The sequence below is a fragment of the Numenius arquata genome, chromosome 17, assembly GCF_964106895.1.
Source record: "Numenius arquata chromosome 17, bNumArq3.hap1.1, whole genome shotgun sequence".
In the NCBI taxonomy this organism is placed as follows: Eukaryota; Metazoa; Chordata; class Aves; order Charadriiformes; family Scolopacidae; genus Numenius; species Numenius arquata.
Genome location: NC_133592.1, coordinates 11,351,044 through 11,374,195, shown reverse-complemented (window position 1 = coordinate 11,374,195; position 23,152 = coordinate 11,351,044). Strand labels below are relative to the sequence as shown.

Sequence of the window (23,152 nt, the reverse complement as noted above, 5' to 3'; positions counted from 1 at the left end):
ATGTAAGACTGCCAGCAGTGAATACACATGAGCCTTAACCAACGTGCCCCGAGCGCCAGGGGTCAGGACGACGGGAGATGTGCCATTTTAAAACACGAAACGCGAACATGTAGCTCGGTCAGACAAGGCAACCCTCGTGGGAGGTTTATAGGCTGTAGAGATATCATTCTGGCTGCGGGATGAGAACGTCTCCCACGTCCAAATACACTTTGCACTTGTGGCTTTCTCCTTCATCTATTCCACTTCTCGAACTGTTCAGAGCAGGAGCTATCGCTGTCTCAGTGCCTGCTTCCAGCGGTGGCAGGACGTGGGCAGGAGCAGGCGACGGCAGCAAGCTCACACCGTACCAGGCGTGGGGCAGACCGGAGAATTGCTCGTGGCCTTCAGAGGGTATCCAGGGAAGACGTGGAGGTGAGGCACAACCCTCTGCACACCCTGGCCTTCACCCACAGAACTCAAATGAAGGAACATTGCAGAATTACTCTTCCTCTGCAATTAAAAAGCTCTGCTAGGATGTTCTCAGTATTTCATTCTTTCCATGATCGTGTACTGGACTCTCTGTCCAAATGAACTCTCTGTCCGGAGACATGGATGAGTCCAGATGACTCTCTGCCCCCTGGGGGCCCCTCTCCCTTCCCAAGAGGCTGTTTCCCTCCACCCGGAGATGCACAGGATGCACGAGACGCCTGGAAACTCAAAGCCCTTCATCAGCAACCCAGCCCATCCTCCTCTCAGCACCCCTCAGAGTATTTCCTTGTAAAGGGCAAGCAGGTCCCGCCTAATGTGTTGAAATTCCAGATGCTGGGGCTGTATCGCGCAGGCCAGGGATGTCTCCGATGCGGTGGCAGAGCCTGCCAGTCCCTCTGAGGCTGTAGGTGCTGTGTGCCCACCGGTTAGAGCCGTAAATCGCAACGGATGGGGGTGCCCTCGTTGCATTCGCTGCCTGGAATCCGATGAGAGCCTTTGCCATTTCCGAAAGGGACGCTACAGTCCGTCCTTCTCAGGCTTTATTCCATTACTGAGTAAAGTTCAAAACTCTTGAAGAATGAAAAGCAACCCGAAACCACGCAGGGGGAGCAGAGGGGCCGGGAGGCCAAGGGGACAAGTAATGGGATATAGAGATCTTTCATCCGTCTGCCACGGTTTCGGCGGGGATGGGGTTGGCTTTCTCGCTGGCAGCTGGTGCGGGGCCGTGATTCGGGTGTGGGGTGGGAACGGTGTTGACGATCCACTGGTGGGTTTGGTTGTTGATAAGCTCTCAAGGGCTGTTCTGCTCCTCAGCCCCCACCAGCGAGGGCCGGTGGGCAGAAGAAATGGGGAGGGGACCCAGCTGGGACAGCTGCCCCCAACTGACCAAAGGGATATCCCATATGGCATCACGCTTGGTGATAAATCTCAGGGAAGAAGAATGAAGGGGGAGACGTTTGGAGTGATGGCGTTTGTCTTCCAAAGCCACCGTCACGCATGATGGAGCCCTGCTGTCCTGGAGATGGGAGAACACCCGCCTGCGATGGGAAGCAGGGAATGAACTCCTTGTTTTGCTTTGCTTGTGTGCACAGCTTTTACTCCATTAAACTGTCTTTACCTCAACCCACGAGTTCCCTCTCGCTCTTCCGACTCTTCCCACCCTGCCGGGGGGCAGTGAGCAAGCGGCCGCCTGCCCCCAGCTGGGGCCGAACCGCGGCAGGGCCGTGTCCCATCGACGGCAGCGGGGCCGCACAGACTAAATCCCGATGGAACGAGAGGGGTTCAGCTCGGCGCCGGCCATGACGACCACCGGCCCGACCCCCGCTCCCTCACCGCCCCGGCCGCCTCAGGCCGCCCCCCCGCCCGCACCGACAGCGCCCCCTGGCGGCCGGGGCGCGCGGAGTGGCCGGTGCGCAGGCGCCGTTGCCATCGCGGCGCGTGCCCAGCGCCGGGGGTTGGGGGGGGTGGGAGGGGTGTGTGTGGAGAGGGGGGGCGATGGCGGCGACGGCGACGGAGGTGGGCGAGCTGGAGCTGCGGGCGGCCATCGGTTTCAACGGTAGTGCGGGTCGGGGGGGTCCGGTCATGGGTAGGGAGCATCGTGAGGCACGGCGTGGGGAGGGGCAATTGAGGTGGTGTGGGGCACCATAGGGGGCAACAAAGGGGGTATGGGGTACCAAAGAGGGCAGCTGAGGGGGTGTGAGGCACCATAGGGGGCAATTAGGGGGTTTGGGGCACCCTGTGGGGCAACTGAGGGGGTGTGGGGAGCCATAGGGAGCAACTGAAGGGTTGGGGGGCACCATAGGGGGCAACTAAGGGGGTGTGGGGCACCCTGGGGGGCAACTGAGGGGGTATGGGGCACAGAGATGGGGCAACTGAGAGGGTGTGGGGCACCAAGGGGGGCCAACTGACAAGATAATGGTCACCATAGAGGGCAGCTGAGGGGGTATGGGTCACCATAGAGGGCAGCTGAGGGCGTATGGGTCACCATAGGGGGCAGCTGAGGGCGTATGGGTCACCATAGGGGGCAGCTGAGGGGTTACGGGACACCACGGGCAGGGAGGGATGGACACACACACACAAACACACAACTGAAAGGGTATGGGGCACCATAGGGCAGCTGGAGAGGTATAGGGCAGCCATGGGGCAGGGGAAGCCAATGAACAGGTTGAGAGGAGGGCAGGACAGTACGGGGGGGCAAGTGTGGGGCAGCTGTGGGTCTCGGCTAGGGCCGTGGTGCTGTGGGGTGGGCTGGGGAGGTGCAGGGGATCCCTCCTGCCCCCCTTGCCACCTCCTCATGTTCCCCGTGCCCAATGTCCCAAGAGACAGATGCGAAGCTTAGAACATGAAAAGTTTGATGGAATTGCAGGATTTTAATTTTTTTTTTCTAATTACGCAGCTTATTAGAATGAGAAGAGGTTCATTTCGAAATAAAACCAACTCAGGTTGCACAAAACACTGTCATAAACACTCCTGTGACCCAGGGATGGGGACGAGGTGCCAGGGCTTCTCCAGCTGCCTGCCTTCCCGGGAAATTTGTGGCTTTGCAGCTCTTTTGAGACAGGTCGTGGCAACGTGGGCTGGGGATGTGGCTCCGTAAATCAGCGGGTGCTCCTGGAGAACCCTCTGTGCCCAAGGACCAGTTCAGTCTGGTAGCTGTCGGTAGCACAGCACGGTCCAGAACGTGGCAAGGTGACCCTTGAGTTTTATATGGAGTTATTTTGCTGAATGGCTTTGGGAGGAACTGGAAAGCTCCTGTTTTTTCCTTTCTTCTGAGATAAACCTTGGGGAGCAAGCGATTTCCCCTCCGGGAGCGTGATAAGCAAGGCCGGCGGCACAGAAGTGTTGGGGAGAGGTCAGCCTCCTGTTTCGGGTGGGGGAAGAGAATTTACCTGCAGCCCCCAGAGCCATTAACAGCCAGCAGATCCTTCACTCCTTTCTCTTGCAGGGCACATAATCTGTGGCCTCATCTGCCACCCTGATAAGGAGCACATTCTCTATCCCCTGGGCTGTACCGTGGTTATTCAAGAGCTGGACAGTAAGAAACAGACCTTCTTGCGTGGCCACACCGATAACGTCTCCTGCATCGTTGTGTCCAAGGACGGGGTGTACGTCGCTTCTGGACAAGTCACTTTCATGGGCTTCAAGGTGGATAATACTCTGATTTTAATACTGAAATTTGGAGTTTGGTAGCCAGGGATGGGAGCACCTTGTGTTTGTTCTTTTGTTGGAAAATGAATGCCTACAGTGGGAAGACATTGCAGAGAATGGGAGGTTGGGGCTAGTCCATTTCTGGTTGTATGTTTTTGTAAAGTGTTAAGCAGGCTCCCTAGGACTGAGTTAACTAGATTCAGGGATTTCTTAGTTCCGGTCCATTTTATCCAAAGTGTTGTGGGCATGTGGCAGCCTAAATCTCATTAGACATTAATTAATAAAATCGTGTTATATTTAAAGTGAGATCTGAGTTCCAGAGCCGCTTAGGACTTTCAGAAGCCCTTGACAGGTACTTACCTGCATTTTTAGACCTCTAAAGTTCTTTATTGCTTAATTTTTTCCTATTTGAAAAGACCCTGAGATGCCTGGAAGGAATCAAGTGTTAGAGTTTTCACTATTTTAAAATGTAAGTCTCATTTACCCAGTGTCTCAGGGTAAATTTTGATTCCGAAATGGAGTACAGCTATTCAACCAATAGGCTGGAATAATGCTTCTTACAGCACCTAATATGAAGCGTACTTATGTCAGCAGAGCCCTGGGCTGGACGGAAGCTCACCTTAAGCTGGGCTGCTTCTGACAATCTTCCTGCCAGAGAAGGAACGCACAGGGTTAGATAAAATGACTATCTGATGCTCTGGCTTTGACCCCTTCTGCTTCGCACCTCAGGCAGACATCATTCTGTGGGACTTCCAGAAGGAGGAGTTACTCGCTCGATTCTCGCTGCATAAGGGGAATATCAAAGACCTGGCATTTTCTCCCAACAATCGTTACCTCATGTCGCTGGGAGGGCAGGACGATGGCAGGTAACCTTTTCTGCTTCTTGGCACAAGATTTCATAGAATCATAGAATGGTTTGGGTTGGAAGGGACATTAAAGATCATCCAGTGCCACCCCCTACCCTGGGCAGGGACACCTCCCACCACACCAGGTTGCTCCAAGCCCCCTCCAACCTGGCCTTGAACCCCTCCAGGGATGGGGCAGCCACAGCTTCTCTGGGCAACCTGGGCCAGGGTCTCACCACCCTCACAGCAAAGAATTTCTTCCTGAGATCTCATCTCAATCTCCCCTCTTTCAGTTTAAAACCCTTCCCCCTCCTCCTATGGCTCCCCTCCCTGATCCAGAGTCCCTCCCCAGCTTTCCTGGAGCCCCTTTAGGTACTTCCAACAAGCTGCAGGGTCTGGAGGAATGCCCTTAGGGAGTATCCGCTCCTCCCTCTCCTGGCAGTCTCTGACTGTCCCCTCTTGATGTCTCTCTTCAGTGACCCAGCCCTGTCCCATGGGCAGCCGGGTGGGCGCCGTGGGCAGAGCACAGGGCATGGGGACCAGCTGAGAGAAGATGAGGGCAGCAGCTCGTTGTCATTGCCCAGAAGCCTTATGGAACCTGCACAGTTACCTGGCTTAATGCCCTGCCCTGAAGAAGTATAAATTTCGCTGAGGGCTTGCTTTGACACAACTAAGAGTAGAATAAAAGGTTATTTTAAGTCAGATTCTGCGGGTGGTCCAAGATATGGTTTGAGTTGTGCTCACCAGAAGGAGTCTGACAAATACACATACGCTTGCTTCAGGAGCAGGGGATGTAAACTGCAGTTCCACACGTCTGTGATAGGGTTTTTCTTGGGTAAAATCTCTACAAAGTTACTTTTATTCTGTACCCTGGTGGGAACAGACTGCAGATAAATAGGTTTTTGTCTTGCTTTTGTTTTTTAGTAATTTGCTTTTAAGTAATGTCAAAAAGCAAAGCTATTGAAAAGCCCCTCCTTCCCCTGCAGCGTGGTGGTGTGGGACATTGCTAAGAGAGAGGGTGTCTGCGGGAGCCCTGCCTCGCCACGCAGCGCGGGGAACGCCACCGTCGTGGTGTGCTCCACCTGCAGAGACGAGATGTTTGTTACTGCTGGAAGGTAAGGTTTTATCTAGATGAAAGCAATGAGGGAAAGAACCTGTGGACCTATTTCCTTTTACATAAATAAAATACATAGGCATTTTATTATGTATATACAAGGCAACTTAAATACAAGGCAACTTAAGTAGCTGCGGGCTCATATTTTTTCTCTTTGCTGTGAATGGAGCAATACCCATCAGCTTGTCCCTTTAAGGCGTTTCTGCTTGTTCTACACACAACAATATGTTTTCAAAGCAGCACACAGGGACCCACATGCGTCGCTTCTGTTCCTGATAGCAGGGTTTTGTACTCAGCATTCCCCGTGCAGCATTTAAAATATTTAGTTGCCAGCGTTTACACAAGAAAAGCAGTCAATGAGGGGCTCTGAACAATGGTTAATTAATGTAGAAACAATGATATCTTGCAGGTGGTTGGATTATCTCCTGGCCTCACCAGATGTGACGTCCAATTGGTCACTGGCTTGTTACAAAAGTTTGTACAAAAAGTCACATTTTGCATGGATTTGAGCCAGCCCCCATATATCGAGCCTGACGTTTAAATGTGTTGAGGACCGGCACCTCCCTTTAAATCAGGGAAGGCTTTGGATGCTCTTGGCTGCAGTTGCACTTGGGAGTGCTGATCTTGGCAATTTTAACAGGTTGTTAAATGTAAGGGCGACTGTGTGTAAAGATGTTGTATTGGCTCCTATGTTGTCAATTAAATTCTGCTAGAAAATAGTTGAAAGTGTCCTGTATCGTTCGTTTCCTATTCTAGGAAGTAAGATTTCCCCAGAGCATGTATCTTTGGGAAATGAAGTGTCAAGGTTGTTACATGATCCTCTGTAATCCTCATATATGTTTTTGCTGAACCTTAAAGATTTTTGATTTACCTGGAAAAAGTTACTGTAAGAGACAGCAGTAAAGACAGAGACTTACTTCTGGCCTCTCTGATATTGTTCTTTTTCCCCCTTATTAAAATTTCAGAATAAGGTAGCCTTTTAAGGGCTTTTTAATTGACCTAGTAGTGAAAGTAGTTAGATGTTTCTGCATATATGGATTCGATCCCACTCTCTTCTTTCTTACAGTGGAACCATTCGAGTATGGGAACTGGATCTAGCAAATAAAAAAATCCGACCGACTGAATGCCAGATAGGGAAATTGAAAAGAGCCATGATATGCGTTAGGGTAAGTTTAAGCTGAAATGCTTTGGCTAAACTAGGAAACTCCACAGACTAGAGAAAACCCCCGAGCTTGTGTAGTAATGCGAGAAATGCCAATTACAACTGCATGATGGCAGTGAAGTTACTGAGTGTTGGCTCCTAGCAGATGGTCTCCCACAGTTTCTTTATCCTGGGAAAGTGTTTTGAATGCTCCTGAAGAGCAGCAGCGTGTATTTTAGTCACGGGCTCTAGCACCTAGAAGGTCCCACTTTGGCTTCAAAATATTACCAAGCTTTGGTTAGAAAACGTCTTGCGTTGCACTGAAATGTCTTCGAGTGTGACAGGCTGAAACCCCCTCAGATAAAATCTTGGCAATACACTGAAATACAGCTATTTATGCTGCCCAGTGCTAGGCTTGGGACAAATGTCTCGCTGTCTGGACCGTGATCTCTTTTTTTTTTTTGCTTCGCTCTAGATGGCAGATGGTGATAGTGTTTTTTATGTTGGCACATCAAGCGGTGATATCCTGCAAGTGAATACAAACAACAAGGTGATGACTGAATACGGGCCCCTGAAGAAGAAGTTTAGCTCGGTGAGTAGCAGCTCTGTGACTTGGATTTTTTCCTTATCCTCCTTTTTGATAGTAACTGAAAGTAGGGCAATCTCCAGGAGAACTGTTACAAAATTCCTTCACAGACTAACCCTTTTTCTGTGCTGTTAGTTCTTTGTGTCTCGGTCTCGATCCCGAAGTCTGAGACCATTAGCCCAGCTTTGTTCGGTTCCGTTTGGCTCAGAATTTGGATTTTACCTGTATCTCATGAATCGTCCCACAAACTCTTTTTATAATGAATCTGGGAAAAGTCATAAAAAGTGAAAAACAATCATAAAAATGGGGTAGTTCCTGAGTTCTTTTTTTTTTTAGGAAGATACTAGCTGGAGTGAGACAGAGGCCATTACTGGGCAGACTGGTAGAAGTGCTTATTTGAGAGGCTTTCCCACACTTACTGCTGTAAGATTTTATGTTCAGATTGTACAGATTTGTTCAATTGCTGGGCTGAAATTTTCCAAGACAGCTCTTTGCCACAGGAAGATGATTTTAGAAAAACTAAAAACTAAAAACTACAACTGCTCTTACTAAAAACCCACCTGTGTAGATTTCTGTGTTTGTTCCCCATACCATTCCTCCCCCTTCCTTTCAGGAGGTTATCTCTGAAATCGTGATTCTGCCACTGCTGAGGCAGCGATCTTACTGACAAAAGATAGTCTTGATAATATAATTAAAGAGTTTATTATAATGCATATGCACAATTGGGACACAACAAAGTTGCACGGGGTACCTTGATTCTATTGCTTCTCAGCTTCTGAGCGCTTGACTTCATAACCTTAAAGCTCTTTTAACTTCGCTTTTTTTTGACTGTAATTGGGACTCGTGGGTCTTGTTGAGTATCTTCTGAATAAGGAGCTTTTGGCCTTTGACTGTACGAGAATTCTGCTTGCAGAGAGCTGTAATGATAAACGATCAGCTCCAGCTAGTACTCTTGTTCGTGATTTCTCTTTATTTGTTGCTATAAAAGACTTCATGTGGCTTCTCGGTTTATTGCCAGTGGAGGGAGTGATACTTAAGGAGTTTAAACACTTCCCTGTAAAACTTTTCGGCATAAGTTTGAATGTATTTTGCGATTCTGTTGGGAACCATGAAAATCAGTGAGCAGCGGGGGAAGCCATGCAGATGGAGGTCCCCAATGTAGCGTTGGGGATGCCATGGGGAAGCTGTCCTGCAGAAAAACAGATCTTGTTTGAGAGCAAACACCTGACTAACAACAACTGTAAGAAAAATTCAACACTCAACCCCAAAGAAAAAGCTACTCTGGGCTTGTTTCTCTAAACCTCCTGAATTTTCCTTGTACCAACATGTGTACATACAAACCATACACGTGCCCACTCAAAATGTAGTGGTTCTTGCCTGACAAATGCAGGCCCATGTCTCTGGGATAACCTGGAGCCACTGAATTCTTTGAAATATATTTCAATGTTTATCTATTCCAGAAGGTTGGAGAAGTTATTACTTGTTTTTCCCACTTGCGTTGTAGGAATGTAAGTAATTTAATTCTGTGTATGTATTAAGTGACAAGAAAGTATGTGTTTTGGTAGCTAATCTCCCAGCAGTCATCCTGCAGGGTTCACAGGACCCACGTCCTGGCTGATCTCTGCTGTCTCTTACACCAAGGTCTTTGTGACTGAATGTCACCTCCCTTTTAAATGCTTCCATGCTCTGAGTCCCTCTCCGTGTAGCAGCAGCTGTCCCTTGCCACCAGGGGTTGAAGCTACCCAAGGTCCCAAACTCCCTTAGCTTCAGAGATGAGAGGAAGGTGCCAAACACATTTGAAACAAGGCTTCACACAAAATAGACTTCTAAGCCATTAGGAGACAAAGCGATCAAATAGGGTCATTGGCAGGATGCTGTGCGATTTGGGCATTGAAAGAGGTCCTAGGGCCTCTTAGAGAAAAGCAGTGACTCAAAGCCAGACCACAATCTAGTCCGTACTGTGAGGGGTTTTGGCATAAGGCACATCCGTAGGAGCCAGAGCTTTTGGCAGAGACCTTTGGAGGATCGTGAACTTCAGCTGACTTTGCTTCTGACGGCGAAAAGCTGAAGAGAAACAGAACCTTTGACTATGCAAGAGAGTGACCAGATGCGGGGGAGAAGAGAAGATCCAGAAGTCAATCTCATCTCAGCTGCTTGCCAGCCCTGTGGATGAGACCTGAGCTGGTGGGCATTAATCTGACTTAAACTTTCTTTTATTAGTGTTATGTACTGGCAGCTACTTAAGATATGCTACTGGTCATCTGAGGAGAAGGAAATCACTAGTCCTTCCAATCTCCTCCTTACCCTGTTGTTTAAACCAGACATTTCTGTTTTTCAAAGACAGGCTTTTCAGTCCATTGCGTGCTCAACCCCATCACCCTTATCCTCTTGCTTCTTCCTCTCTGCTCCCTTCTCTCACTCTCACCAATGCAGTTTCCTTATACCCCAAATGGGAAATGCATCAGGGCAAACCTCTATTGTGGCAGTCCCTGAGAAGGTGCCGCTATGTTTTTGTCTCCAGCTACTCTCAGATCCATTTTCATACTTCCCAGTTCTCCCTTCCTAGCTCCGTGCTGCGATTCCCTTTCCACCCACCCGCTGCACATCTCTGCATACAAATAATACCTTGTCACTAGACTGTCGACAAGTCCTCGCTGAGCACACGTAGGATCTAATGTTTTATGGCAGAAATTTCCAGTTGTAGCATAGGCTTCAATGCCAAAAGAGGTATTTTGCAGATGTTTTTTCAAGTCAAAACCATGGCATTTATCAAAACAGAAGTATTTGCATCCTTGTTTCTACACGATTTAGTACATCATATTGCTAACCCCAGGAGAAGCATTGATTTATTTTCTTTTCCCCCCTGCAGAGCTCTGTGTATTTCATGAGACATCTTTTATCTCTTTCTTGAAAATGTACCATGCATTAGTGCTTGTACCACAGCCTCTCCCCTCTCCAGCCGCGTGTGGCTCGTTTCAGCAGTGAGCCGCGCTGATTGAAGGTAGGCACGACTGCTCCAAAGCCTGGCTTTTGGGCCTCCCAGGCAGGGAGGTGGCCCTACACCCCCTCAGGGGTGCAACTGTCCCGGCTTCCCTCCCCGTGGAACCGTTTTCATCACTTCGTTGCAATTCTCTCTGAAAAGATGCGTATTCATGAACGGAGGGTTATCCTGTGTCTCTGAAACCCTCGTTCACCAGTCACACTGGGAATTGTGAGCCAGTGCCATACTGCGAAACTGAACCTGGAATCCACAGCCACCCCACGACGAGCGTATCTTTAAAGAAAGGGTTTAGGTATTGCTTGGGTGAGGAGACGATGTTTATTGAAAATAAGTTCGGTCAACCTTAAACGAACTTTGCCTTTAGATATATAAGAATGTGTTTATTATATAGACATGATCTGAAGATTTCTTTGTTTCTGTTTTGAAGAGGAGTGGCAAATAGCTTGCTGGTGTGATGAAGCAACTTGTTTTCCATCTATGTGGAATTAAGTTTAAGTGCATTTCTGTAACGTCTATAAACACTGGAATAAAGAGCAAAATTAATTTTTATCCCCATCGCAGACTTGAGGAGCTGTAAGGCACCCGTTCAGATGTGAAGTAGGATGCACGATTGCAAATGCATTTTCAGAAATAGTTGGAGTGATTTGCATTGTAAAAAGAAAATAAATATTTAAAGGAAGTGCACTGGAAGAGTTCACAGAGCGCTCAAGAGCTTTGCGAGAGATCAGAATGGGACAAAGAGCAAGTATCCCTGCAGGGGAGGGAATGGGCAGGCTGGGGTTTTGCTGGTATTTTTATTTATAATCATACTTGAAAGCAGTGGTTTCTTTTTGTAAGAAGTAAATAATGAATGGTGCTATTTTTAACCTCCTACATTTCATCTACCAGAGGCCTGGCAGTATATAAAACAGAGTATTCATCGCGTCGTTAACGTGAACTGCTTGACTCCTTGAATAATAACTGCAACTTATAAAGCTCTCGGTTTACTCCTGGTCATTTAAAGAACAGATTGGATGAGAAGAAGCACAATTGTCAGGTAGAGGTTGCAATCAAACTGTTGATTTTGAGGGCCTGGCAATGAATCCTGGCCATTTTAAGGTTGTTTTTTTTTTCTGTCTTAATCATACCCACTTCCCTCTCAAACTGAAGAACCAAAGAGAATACCTCGGAAAAATCAAAGCAGTCTTGGCAGTGCTGCAAAAACTTTAATTTATTAGCAAGTAGCAGGGAGCTGTAATCAGATAAACTACATAGTCATGGGTTTGATTTCTAATGCCGCCACCTGCCATAACACTAACCCCAAAGAGCATTTGAGGTGGAAGCCTTTTACAGGAAAAACTGCAAAAGAGCAGATCAAAAGACAGTTGATGGGCCTGTGATAACAGGGGACTCGCAAAATGCTGCCAGCACCTCATAGGAAATTTTTAAAAACATTGTTCAGGAGCAGTTGTGCTTGTGGATCGTATTTCTAATTAGAAAGAATGCCTTTGTTCTCCTGCTTTTGCTAAGAGTATTTGCATGAACCCTGGCCTCCTGCCTGGCAGTGTTGTGATAGCGTGGCGTAAAACCCTCTCTGGAGGTTGTGTTTTTCACAGTGATCAGTCCTGATATTACAGGAGGCAGTGGATATGCTCCTGGTGGAGACAGACTAATGAAGAAATCCAGTGAGAATAAATTACAAATCGGGATTTTTTTCTCCATTTCTTTTTCTGCAATCGGTATTTATTTGCTCCTGAAGTTAAATCTTCCTTAAGCTGATGCGTAGGTAGGTGCAAGGCTGTCTGGGATGCCAGCACTGGAATGTGTGGTTTAGTATACGGTGATTATTGGTTTTTTTCCTTCAGAAAGTATAAGCAAGACTTTAAAAACAACCAATTGCTTCTATGTGGTTGGATAATTGAACCAAAGTAATTTTTCCAAATTCATCAGATCTTATCTATGGCTTTTGCAATGTCCTTTCTGGGCCCAAATAGCTCAAATGTCATTTTCTTTTCTCTTCTTTCTTCACTTCCTCTCTCTCCTTCCTTAGACCTTCAGTCCTTTCCACACAGAAAGTCAACATTTTCTTGCTTTCGTTCTTTTAAACACTCTCAAAGTGTTTAATCCTGAAAATTTACTGGGGCTAGGCCAGATTAATGCTTGAAAAGAAGAGGAATGCTGGGTGGTGCTGCTTAGATGTCAAACTGGACCACAAAGTGCTGACACCTGTATTTGTGCAAAAATCACGGGGCAAGCACATGACAGTGATTTCTTCCTCAAGAATAAATGCAGAATTATTCTGATTTGCCTCTTGGTTATTCTTGGAGAATTCACTTGGTGCTTTCACAGCACTAAGTGCTAGATGTGAGGGTTTTTTTTAATTCCAGAAAGAACTCCACCAAGCAGAAATTGTTGTTTTCGCATAACGGCTCTCTGAGCTCGGGCTTAAAGGAAAAAAAAAATCTTAATGTTGTGAAACTGCTGGTATTATCCCAACGGTTGGCAATCCTGCTTATACACCTCAGTAGTGGCAAATGTTGCTGGAACTCTCAAGCTCAGCAGACTTCTTACGAGTCCTGGGGAGCCCGGAGCTGCTCCCAGTTTCCCATCTGGTTTGGAACAGGAGATGTGAGGAGTCTCTGCCTCTTGGTGGGAGTGGAAGTGCCTCTCCTACACGCTCCCTTCGTGGCAGAGCTCAGCTTTCAGTTCAAGGTCTGATGGCATAAAGCTCCTTTATTTCCTTTTTTTTTTTTTCTTTTCTTTCCATTTCACTCATGCGTACCTTCCCCCAGGCTTGTAGGGACATTTTTCTGAGTAAAAATGCGAAGATTTAACCCTACAGCAGTAGTTTCACTCCTCTTGCAGCCTATTTTGGGGTGTCTCAGATTTCTCAAGAATTAATCTGTTTTTTCTCATACAGGAGAGTACCATTACTTCACAGGTAGCAGAACTGAAGCAGAGGCTGACTTTTCTTATACTTGAAATTTTGTATTTCAGGCTAAGGACTGAATTACAGACTTTGTAATCCTAAGCCGAGGGACTGGTTTTGTTTGTTTGCTGGTTTTGTTTGGTCTTTTTTACTGTAGTCTGATACCTATCCAGCAAAAAACATTTCTCCTTTTTTTAATGGCTCAGCTCCTGTTGCTCTACTCCTCTTAGCAAATAGTAGAAACCCATACTGATGATGCGCTGACTGGTTTCCACAGCTTTTCTGTGACAAATGTCTTTTATTACTAATAGGTGGGAGACGGGATTGCATCTTCCAGGCAGGGAGAGAGGTCTGGGATGCAGAGGACCCTGTCAGGGAAGGAGCTGTAGGAAAGGACGCTTAGGCTGAGTGTTCTCCGCCGTTGTTTTCATGTCTGATAGATGAAGAACCGGTGGAAGGAAAAGTGGAGGCAGGAATGCAGAATGTGTGTGTTCCTTGCTGGAAGGAGGTAAGGCCGTGGAGGCTCATACGTGATCCCAACTGCTCTGAAGGATCCACGATGATGCTGTTTGCTTGCTCCTTAAAGACTCCTACTGCAGTAGTTCATATACACCTGTGATTAATAAGTCTTTTCTCCCTTCTTCCTCTAGAGCGACACTCTTTGGCCCAGGTCAGTCAAAGAATGCTGATAAAGCCATATTTGAGTGACATAAGCACCGCCGTCGGGAGAGTCTCCATGGTGCGATTCACCATGGCTGCAGCAACAGAGAAACCCTGCTCCCATCCAATTGTATTTTAACCCTTTTTTCTCCTAGGGAGTCACAGCTTTGCTTCTGCTGAAGACAGGAGATGTAATAGTCGGCACCGGAGGAGGGGTTGTAGCTCTCTGTAAAGGCTCCAACTACAAAATAATGAAGTGAGTTTATAGATGGGACGAGTCATTTTTACCTAAAGGCCTAATCCAAATAAATCTCAGTTTTTCAGTCCCGCTGACAAAATAGACAGTGTGATTCCGGCGTAATGAAGTTGAAGCAGACTGAAAATTACTGCATGTATTTCCACAGAAGTGACTTGCCCTACACATCGTTCATTCTAAATGGCCATTGTTCCCTTTTAGGCATTAGGAGTCAGGTCCTAAATTGATGCAAAGTGAGACGGGTCTGTTGAAGTCAGTAAAATTATGCTTATTTATGCCAGCAGAGAAAGAAGGTACTGGCCATCTGAAAAAGGGGTTTGTTGGAGGACATGGGATTTTAAAGGAGGGTGCTGCTAATTTTATACGCGCGTGTCTGGAAGTGCTTTGTTCTGCATACAAGCCAGAAAGCTGCAGGCATCATTTCCCCATATGCAATTTGAAAATTGGGCTCACAGCTATTCATTTTTGCCTTGTTTGAGTAGCCAGCTTAAGCGTACAATTCTGCAAGCTTAGCTTTGTCCAATTGAAACTATTCCCAGAAGATCTAAACTGTGGGGAAATATTCTTGAGTGTGAGAGATTTAAATGCACTTGAGCAAGAATATCCAGAAAGATGCTGTTACCTTGGGCCCTGCTCCAGAAAACAAAGCTGGAAACAGGTGGAATAGGCAGGATCGTATGAATTATTAACATGTGACTGGGAATGAAATGCTAGTCCTGACCACGTTCCTGCAGATCGATATCACAGCTCAGTATGGAGCTTTCTGGGGAAACGGGGAAAGTCAAGACTCCATAAAGTCGGGGGAAAAGGGAAGCTGGAAAATAAGTACCTCAAGGTCAACGTCAGGCCAAACATCTGCTTTCTCTTAACAGGCAAATTCAAGTTCATGGTGCTGTCACTTCCCTGACCCGCAGAGGTCAGGGTCACCAGTTCTTCGTAGGGACAAGTGAGTGCCAGATTTATCGAGTCAACTACACAGAGTTTAAAGAGGAGCTGATTGCTGCCTGTCACAACGAAGCCGTCCACGACGTCGTTTTCCCTTTGTGAGTATATCTGGTCGGGATGCTTTTGGTATGGCAAAGAAGAGTGAGGAAGCTGCAGGTAAGGTCAGGATACCTGTGGAAATACCTTTTAACCAACAGGAACCCGAAGCCTATTAACATCTTTATGGGGTGATTTCACCTACCAGTGAAAGGCAAAGGTGATGGTGAGCAGCTGCTTGAGAGCAAAAAGCAAGCAGTTCAGTTTGAGAATTGGAAAAATCATTGCTCAACAGAAAGAATTCTGAATATAAAGACTAGAATTATTTATGTTTGGGTAATGGCAGCGCTAGAAACAGCCCCCTTTTCTCCTGTGAGACTGGGGCCTCTTCGCCTGCCAGCGGTGTGAGTCCCGAAAGGCTGGTTTTGGGTACCCTCTTGCAGCCAGAGCTTGTAGAGGCTTCTGCTTTTCTGCCTGCCTGGAACAGCCACTGGGATCTGACTAACGGAGCTGTTCAAAGGGGCTTTTTGGGTCTCTCAGCCTCACTGAGGATTTCATGTTTGACAATATGGCATGTTATATTAAATTCTAGGCTTGTGACGAGAGATGCTGGGTACACACAGCAAATGTTCCCTCTTCCTGTATAGTAGGATTGTACGCTTTATTTAATAAAAAACCCACAATGGATCAGTTGTTTCCACATAGAGAACGGGAGTTTGATCCCAATGAGAGGTTTTATTTTTAGCATGTTGTTACTGCATCGCTTCTTGCCGCAGCACAAAGTGTCAGAACTTACCAAGAAGCTCCTCTCTGCTTGTCACCAGCCTGAAAAATCCACCTCCTTCTAATTTCAGGCAAAAATCATTTGGAGCTTTAGGGTAATCTGCTGCTAATATACCCGAGTGACACATCTGCGTCACAGAGGTATTTGGGTGAGCTGGATTTAGGGATGATTGTAAGGACTATAGGACTACATCCTTGCATATATATGTTTAAACTTTTTATCTGTTAACTGCTTTTGAACGGAGCCTATCACTGATTGGGAAATACAGATGTAATTTAGGTGTTCTGCCTTATTTCAATACTTCAGTTGCTGATGTTACCCTGCTTTATAAAGCACCAGCACAAGCTGGGCTTGAAAGGGGCCATGCTTTTGTTGCGCCACTTTTCTCTGTCCTGGTTCATCTTCCCGGGCGTTGATGGTGACGTTGAACAAAAGCTTGTGGTACCTTTCTAGACTTCAGTCCCTGTCGTGTCCCTGGGATGTATGGTTTAGAGCTCATTTTCAAAGCATTCAGTCCCAGAGCTTTAGAAATGCTGCGGGTCTTTTTTTATTCAAACGTATAACAAGTATATTACGAAGAGGCTTTTGACATCGTTTCTATTGCCTTCAGCGATGTTGAATAGGAATCATCCAGTAAGCAAGATAAAAGATGACATCTTTACAATATGAGGCTGCTGTTAGTCCCCCATGTTAAATCTGGGCAGTCAGCACCTCTACACCCACTTTTGTGTTTATTATATACAACACGTGAAGTTGTTTAGAGATTGAATGTGGGAAATAAATGGCACAACTTCACCTGAAGTAGAAAGAATTCTTTTCATTTCGCTGTCATGTAACTGTTTCTTAAAATGAATCTCTGAATAGAAAGCAAACCAGGGGAATTTTACGTCAACAAGGTGATCCTGTGAAAAAGGCCTTTGTCTTAACTGTGGTGGTCCCTCCTGGGCAGATGATGGTTGCAGGTTAGGAACAGCCGAGCTTCGAAGGACTATTTACGGTCTGACAAGGAAATCAGAAGCGGTTTCTGTACATCCCTCCTCATGATCCCTCCTCTCTGAATTCTCCAGTGGATCTTCCAAAGTGTTCGCTACCTGCTCCAAAAATGACATTCGAGTGTGGCACACCCCGGAAAACAAGGAGCTCCTGCGCATCATCGTCCCCAACTTGACCTGCCATGCCATAGAGATTATGAGGGATGGCAGGAGCATCATTTCAGGTAAGGATCAGTCAGACCCACCATTGAGTCCAGGCTTTAAGTGTCACCAAATTTCATAAAGATCAGTATGTTGGAGTGAAGAGAGGTTTAAATTGGGAATGGGCTTAAGTTCAGTTCATTGCTTGACCCAAAGGTCTCTTCGCTTGCAGTGACGGTGCCTGGGGAAAGTAAGGTTTTGAGACCTCACTTGGGATGTGAGTTCCAGCAATTCAGAACTCGGTTCAGTCATACCCCAAAGACCTAATTCTAAAATATTAACCTTGTTGTATGTAACAGATTAACATGTGATGTGTTTAGACCACCTTTTGCATAAACCCTGCCGCCCATCGCCATGTGCAAATTGCTTACAGAGGAGTTACTGCAGTCCTAGAGCAGCAATGCAGCCCCCCCAGTACCAAACCAATCTGCCCATAGTAGAACCAAAAAAGAAGGAAGTAAATTTCAATAGTTTATTTGGGGCTGTAGCTTTGTGGCCTCATCTACAGTACAGCAGTTTTCACGTGTGTACTGGTGATCTAACAGGATGGGCCTTATAAAGGAACTTAATAAAAAACCAAGTTCGTTTGGAAAGGAGAGAGACACAAGAATATGAGGAAAATCTGTGCGTCTGGGTAATCTGTTACTTTTTATTCATCAGCTTGGAATGACGGTAAAATCCGTGCCTTCACACCAGAGACGGGCCGGCTAATGTATATGATTAACCATGCCCATAGCTTGGGAGTGACGGCAATCGCTGCTACAAGTGACTCTAAACGCATCGTTAGCGGAGGAGGTGAAGGGCAGGTAATTTATGCTTAAAACCCCAGCAAAAAGAGCAGCTCCGTGGTCCTGTCGCGGGGCCTGTGGATTGTCTGCAACTGCTTAGTCAGAACGGGAGCTATTCTTAGCTCTCGCTTGAGCAAAGCACGGAGTTCGAAAATATTAGCTTTTGATAGATGCAGATCTCTTGCTCTCAGGGGGCATAAAATAAAACAATGCCCCGGTTTCTTCTGGCGTGGCAGTCTTGGAAATCCTTTAAATGCAGAATATGCTCTTAATCCTTTGTGTTCATTTGTCTCTCCCCTATGTTTGGCTGATCTGCACTAGTCATTGTTTGTAGGCCTCCGTCTAACTGTGCTCTAGCACAGATTTTCTGTCTGTCATTGCTTTGGAAGTCTTAGTCCTGTCCAAACTGACCTGTATGAACTCATTTAATACCACAAAGTTCACTTGATGTTGCTGTAGTGTCTGTGGGGTAACTTCCTAATTTCCTGGGATGGTACTGCCTGATTTAGGTGATGGTGTCAATAAAAGGCAAATAATCACTCAGTTTCTAATACAGTTATGGTAATATTCCAATATGATAATAATTTACTTGGAAGTAATATCCCAAATAACAAGTTGCTCTAGTGGCTGAGATTGCGGGGGTCTTTTGTGTGTGTATGGTTGGACTGGGTGATCTCAGAGGTCTTTTCCAACCGTGAAGATTCTGTGATAAATCAAGAAGTATGCTGTAGGCATCATACCTGTGCAGTTCTGTCGTGGTTTTGGCCAGATTGGTCATGCCGGTTTTTTTCAGGCAGTATAAAACAAACAGTGTGTGCTTTGGCTACTCCGTCCACTTCATATGGTTGTGGCCCTTTTCAGTCTGTAAAAGTGACACTTCTTTCCTAATGTTTAAATAACTTAAACATGGGGGCCTTATTTATATTAAAAATAAATAATGAGACTTGGGAGGCTCATGTTCAGCTTCTTGCCTTGTTTTGGGCTTCCTCTCTGCAGTCTGGCGAGCGCTCAGAACCAGACATTTAATTGTGCATGGATTCCTGGCTGTGAGTTAATGGCTCTGTGCTTTGTTTGTGTACCCTGACGTGAAGCGCTCAGTGTGCCGCGCGGGAGATGGCACGGGAAGCCTTGACGAGTGAGGAATTAAACTTGGGGTCTCCCAAATCTCAGGGTAATGTCCTAATCGGTGACCCATCTTCCTGCATCATCCCACACTTCAGTGACGGCAGCGCCACCTCGTCTCCCGGCACAGAGACATTAGAGACAATGAGCCACTTCAGCCCTTCGCTAATAAAAGATCAGTTTTTGGATGATTAGTGCTAGAGGATGCGGAAGAGGGAGGACCTAGATTCTGTGTCGGCACACACAGACCAGCACCGGCTCTGGTTAGTTGATCTCTGAATTGAAAAGAGCCCGGCTGAGAGAAGAACTAAAGCTAAAGGTTGGTTAAGTAGAAATGAGAACTGCAGGGGAGCACTTGCAGTATTCATTCGGAACACAAAAAAAGCTCTTCTGAAATGCTAATAGTTCTGTCAAAGTCGGTCACCTGGAAGCTGTGACTTTCAGGGGTGCTTCAGGGATCTGGATGCTCTGATCGTTTAGCAAGCGGGAATTGGGCATCCAGATCCCACAGGTAACTCAGCACCAGGATTGGAAACGAGGAAGGTGGTCAGCTCAGTGTCTAAATTTCTAAGTTTCACTAGGATTTGACCTTAGTGGAATGTAAAAGCAAAAAGATACCATGAAGTTTGGCACTAGCGGGACGGTAAATGTAAGGTGTCAAGGATCGAGCCCTCAAAGCAGAAAGATTTTTGCTGTTGCCTCCGCTGGGAAAAGAGGTGCTTTCAGGCACATATTTCACATCAAAGAGTTAAAGAGCTGGTTTGTATTTACTTACTGGTGTTGTGTGTAGCACAAATAGCAGGTACCTTTTTTCTATTCCGCAGCAGAAGCCGTGCTCTTTGATCTTTAAAGCACCGCTGGAAATATATCATGGACTAGATGCTTTTTGCTGATTGAGAGATGAGTAAACTGAAGCATGGGAGAGCGGAGACTTGGCAAAAACAAGGTCTGGGTTAATGGGCAGGAGTTCCTGAACCAAAGGGATTACACTCTCAGGAATTTAGCTCAGTTTCATGAGTCAGCTGCAGGAATAAGCCACAGGAAAATAGAGACGAGTCTGTTGAGATTCAGTTCCTGTCTGTGTTATCCAAAAAAAGAAGAGCTCGGGAGAGCCCTAGGCATCCTCCTGAGCTGGGTCCGCACCGGGTGGTGCAAGAGCAGATGTTTGTTGCTGATTTTCAGGTGAGGATCTGGGAGATTGGTGAGAGGACTCAGAAACTGATGGAAGTTCTGAAGGAGCACGTGTGTGCTGTGTCCTGCATCAAGATTAAGAAGAATGACCAAGAGTGTGTCACAACCAGCCTTGACAGAACGTGCATCGTCTGGGATATTGTGTAAGGGGACAGATAAGTATTGCAAGGCACTTAAAGGGCGAGGAATGTCTCTGTTGGGTCACTGTGCCCTATTTGGGACACTACATAGCGAGGAGGAGGGGAAAAAGAGCATTGGGAAATGAAAATTACTAGAAAGAACAATCAAGTAAGGGAATGTAGAACCTCCAATGCTGGAAACTTTTCAGAAAGGTTTCAACAAGCATTTGTCTCAGGTTGTTCTCTTGTGTTGGATCCTGCTTGGCCAAAGGGATAGAGCAGGTGATTTCCTAAGTGTTCAACTGGCTCCTTTTTCCAGCACTGTATGACTCGTGTCGAGCTATTGCAGATCTGCAGGCTCTCCACTTTGGGGTAAGGACAAGGAAATGTTTGCATAGCGAATAGCACCTAGAAAGCATCTGGATTAAAAATTTGCATTTCGTTATGACACAGATCAAAAGTCTTCCGAGGCAGCTGTGATGGGGAACAGAGGTGATGTCCCCAACAGGCTTTGTGAAACCCTGAGCTCAGACCAATACCTGAAAATATCCAAGTAGAGAGATCTGATGTACAGCACAGGCAGGGATAGTTCAGGCAGTCAAAGTTCATTTTTTGACCCTATCCTGTTTTGGGGGTGTTTTGCAGGCGTTTTGTAAGAAAGCAAATGTTTCTCGCCAACACGTTGTTCAAATGTGTGTGTTACCACCCCGAAGTGTACCAGATAATCACTGCTGGAACAGACAGAAAGGTGAGCAAAACTGCAGGAATTCCGTTTGCTGTAATTCCAAAACACAACATGTGGGGCTTGTTACGTGATGAAACTCCGGTGCCTCCACAGAGGTTGGTGTTAGAGGGCAGAATCTGAGTGCTGTTTGTGCACAGCTGAGCTCTCCCCTCTGCTCCGCTCTCCAGGTTGCCTACTGGGAGGTGTTTGATGGCTCTCCCATCCGAGAAGTGGAAGGGTCTGTGTCTGGTACCATCAACGGGATGGACATCACATCGGATGGGGAGCACTTTGTCACAGGTGAGTGAGTGGATGGAACTAGAAAGAGGAGGTTGTATTAAGAGCAGGAAAAGGAAGGTGATGAACCAAGAAAGAAAAAAAAATAGGACAAAGGAGGGGGTCAGCTAAAGGGGAAAATAAAATGAATCACTGAATGAATACTTAGAAAAAGGCTGTGGTTTAGTCTTGGAAGATCACAGAATCATAGAATGGTTAGAGTTGGAAGGGACATTAAAGCCCATCCAGTCCCACCCCCTGCCCTGGGCAGGGACACCTCCCACCAGACCAGGTTGCTCCAAGCCCCATCCAACCTGGCCTTGAATCCCTCCAGGGATGGGGCAGCCACAGCTTCTCTGGGCAACCTGGGCCAGGGTCTCACCACCCTCACAGCAAAGAATTTCTTCCTGAGATCTCATCTCAGTCTCCCCTCTTTCAGTTTAAAACTGTTCCCCCTCATCCCGTCACTCCCCTCCCTGATCCAGAGTCCCTCCCCAGCTTTCCTGGAGCCCCTTCAGGGACTGGAAGGGGCTCTAAGGTCTCTCCGGAGCCTTCTCTTCTCCAGGCTGAACCCCCCCAACTCTCTCAGCCTGTCCTCACAGCAGAGGACACGCCATGTTCAGTTCAGATACTATGGTTCAGTCTTGCAAAGTGTAATGTAGAGGTGAGGACGAGGTTCAGATGTCTTCAAGGGAGGAATGCAGAGTTTCACCTTGCCGTGCTGCTCGTGGAGCTCAGTGGTGCTCGCCGTGCACTGGAAGGATGTGTTCTGGTACCGTACTACAGAATCCTGGCAGTCTCTGTCGGTTTGCATCTGGGAATGACTCCAGGCTCCATCCAGCCTTGGGCTCACATGTTCCCCACCACGGTGACATCTCTTCTGGGAGTCCAGTGCTCACAGAGACGAGGCGTTGTATCATGTATAACAACTACAGTTACAACCCACAGGTTTGATGCCGGCACCAGTTCTTTTAGATTAACCGGTTAAATGCACGTTGGTTAAGAGCCTTTTGAAGGCCCTAGGTAACTTCTACTGGCCAGAGCACACGGTGATCTGCTGGTGCAGGTCCTGAGCACTCTGCTGGACACTCACTCTCTACTTAGTTGCAAAGAAGTCATTTTTGCCATAGTGCCCGAGACAACGTATCCCACTCATCCTAAATCAAATGAATGCCTGAGTATTCCCCTGCCCGTGATCTGGGAACACAAAGCAGCAGAACTCTGTGTAATCGTTTGTTCTTCCCACTGCAGGTGGTGATGACCATCTGGTGAAGCTGTGGGACTACAACGAGGGCGCGGTGACTCACGTTGGAGTGGGCCACAGTGGCAACATCACCCGTCTCAAGATCTGCCCCGAGAAGAAATACATCGTGAGTGTGAGTGCAGACGGTGCCATCCTGCTCTGGAAATACCCGGAATTGCACTAAGAGCCGGCACAGGAGCTGCTGCTTCCTTGGCTGTCCCCACGATCCTTTTCTCTTCCCACTCACCTTGTTTTAAAGCATTTGTACTATTAGAGGAGATACTATTTTTATTCTCTCTGGTATGCATTTACCAGACCCTTTAGATATCCTTTCTAGCAGTGAATAAATAGGACTGATTTTTTTCAGGGGGGGGGATAAACGTTTTCTGTTCCTTTTAGATTGGTGTGAAAGGATTCGTCACTTCTGCAAATCATCTTGGCTGTTGTTATAACACTTGCGTGTTGTTGCTGCCACCTTCCCTGGCAGTCACCTCGCTGAGTCTTGCTTGTGTGTCTGCTCATTTGTGGGCTCTCTCTTGCTTTCACGTGGGCTCTCTCTTCCCTACCCCTTTCTGTCCCTTCCTTTAATGAATAACTTGTTGTGT

The 23,152-nt window shown here is 46.8% G+C and overlaps 1 protein-coding gene across 1 annotated transcript; it reads left to right on the top strand.

The window, feature by feature from the left end:
• The first annotated feature begins 1,962 nt into the window (after positions 1-1,962).
• CFAP52 (cilia and flagella associated protein 52) lies at positions 1,963-22,731 on the top strand. Its single transcript, XM_074160368.1, has 14 exons — positions 1,963-2,023; positions 3,413-3,612; positions 4,345-4,481; positions 5,447-5,575; positions 6,641-6,740; positions 7,191-7,307; positions 14,026-14,126; positions 14,999-15,169; positions 16,959-17,107; positions 17,745-17,890; positions 20,177-20,328; positions 20,950-21,052; positions 21,217-21,328; positions 22,556-22,731. Exons 1-14 carry the CDS (start codon positions 1,963-1,965, stop codon positions 22,729-22,731), a joined length of 1,854 nt encoding a protein of 617 aa, XP_074016469.1.
• Positions 22,732-23,152: the final 421 nt, after the last annotated feature.

Bases quoted from the DNA above. Each gene is read 5' to 3' on its own strand.
- CFAP52 (XM_074160368.1), top strand. From the start codon at position 1,963: ATGGCGGCGACGGCGACGGAGGTGGGCGAGCTGGAGCTGCGGGCGGCC. The intron at 6,741-7,190 runs GTAAGTTTAAGC...GCTTCGCTCTAG, and splicing joins GAGCCATGATATGCGTTAGG to ATGGCAGATGGTGATAGTGT. The intron at 17,891-20,176 runs GTAATTTATGCT...GCTGATTTTCAG, and splicing joins GCGGAGGAGGTGAAGGGCAG to GTGAGGATCTGGGAGATTGG.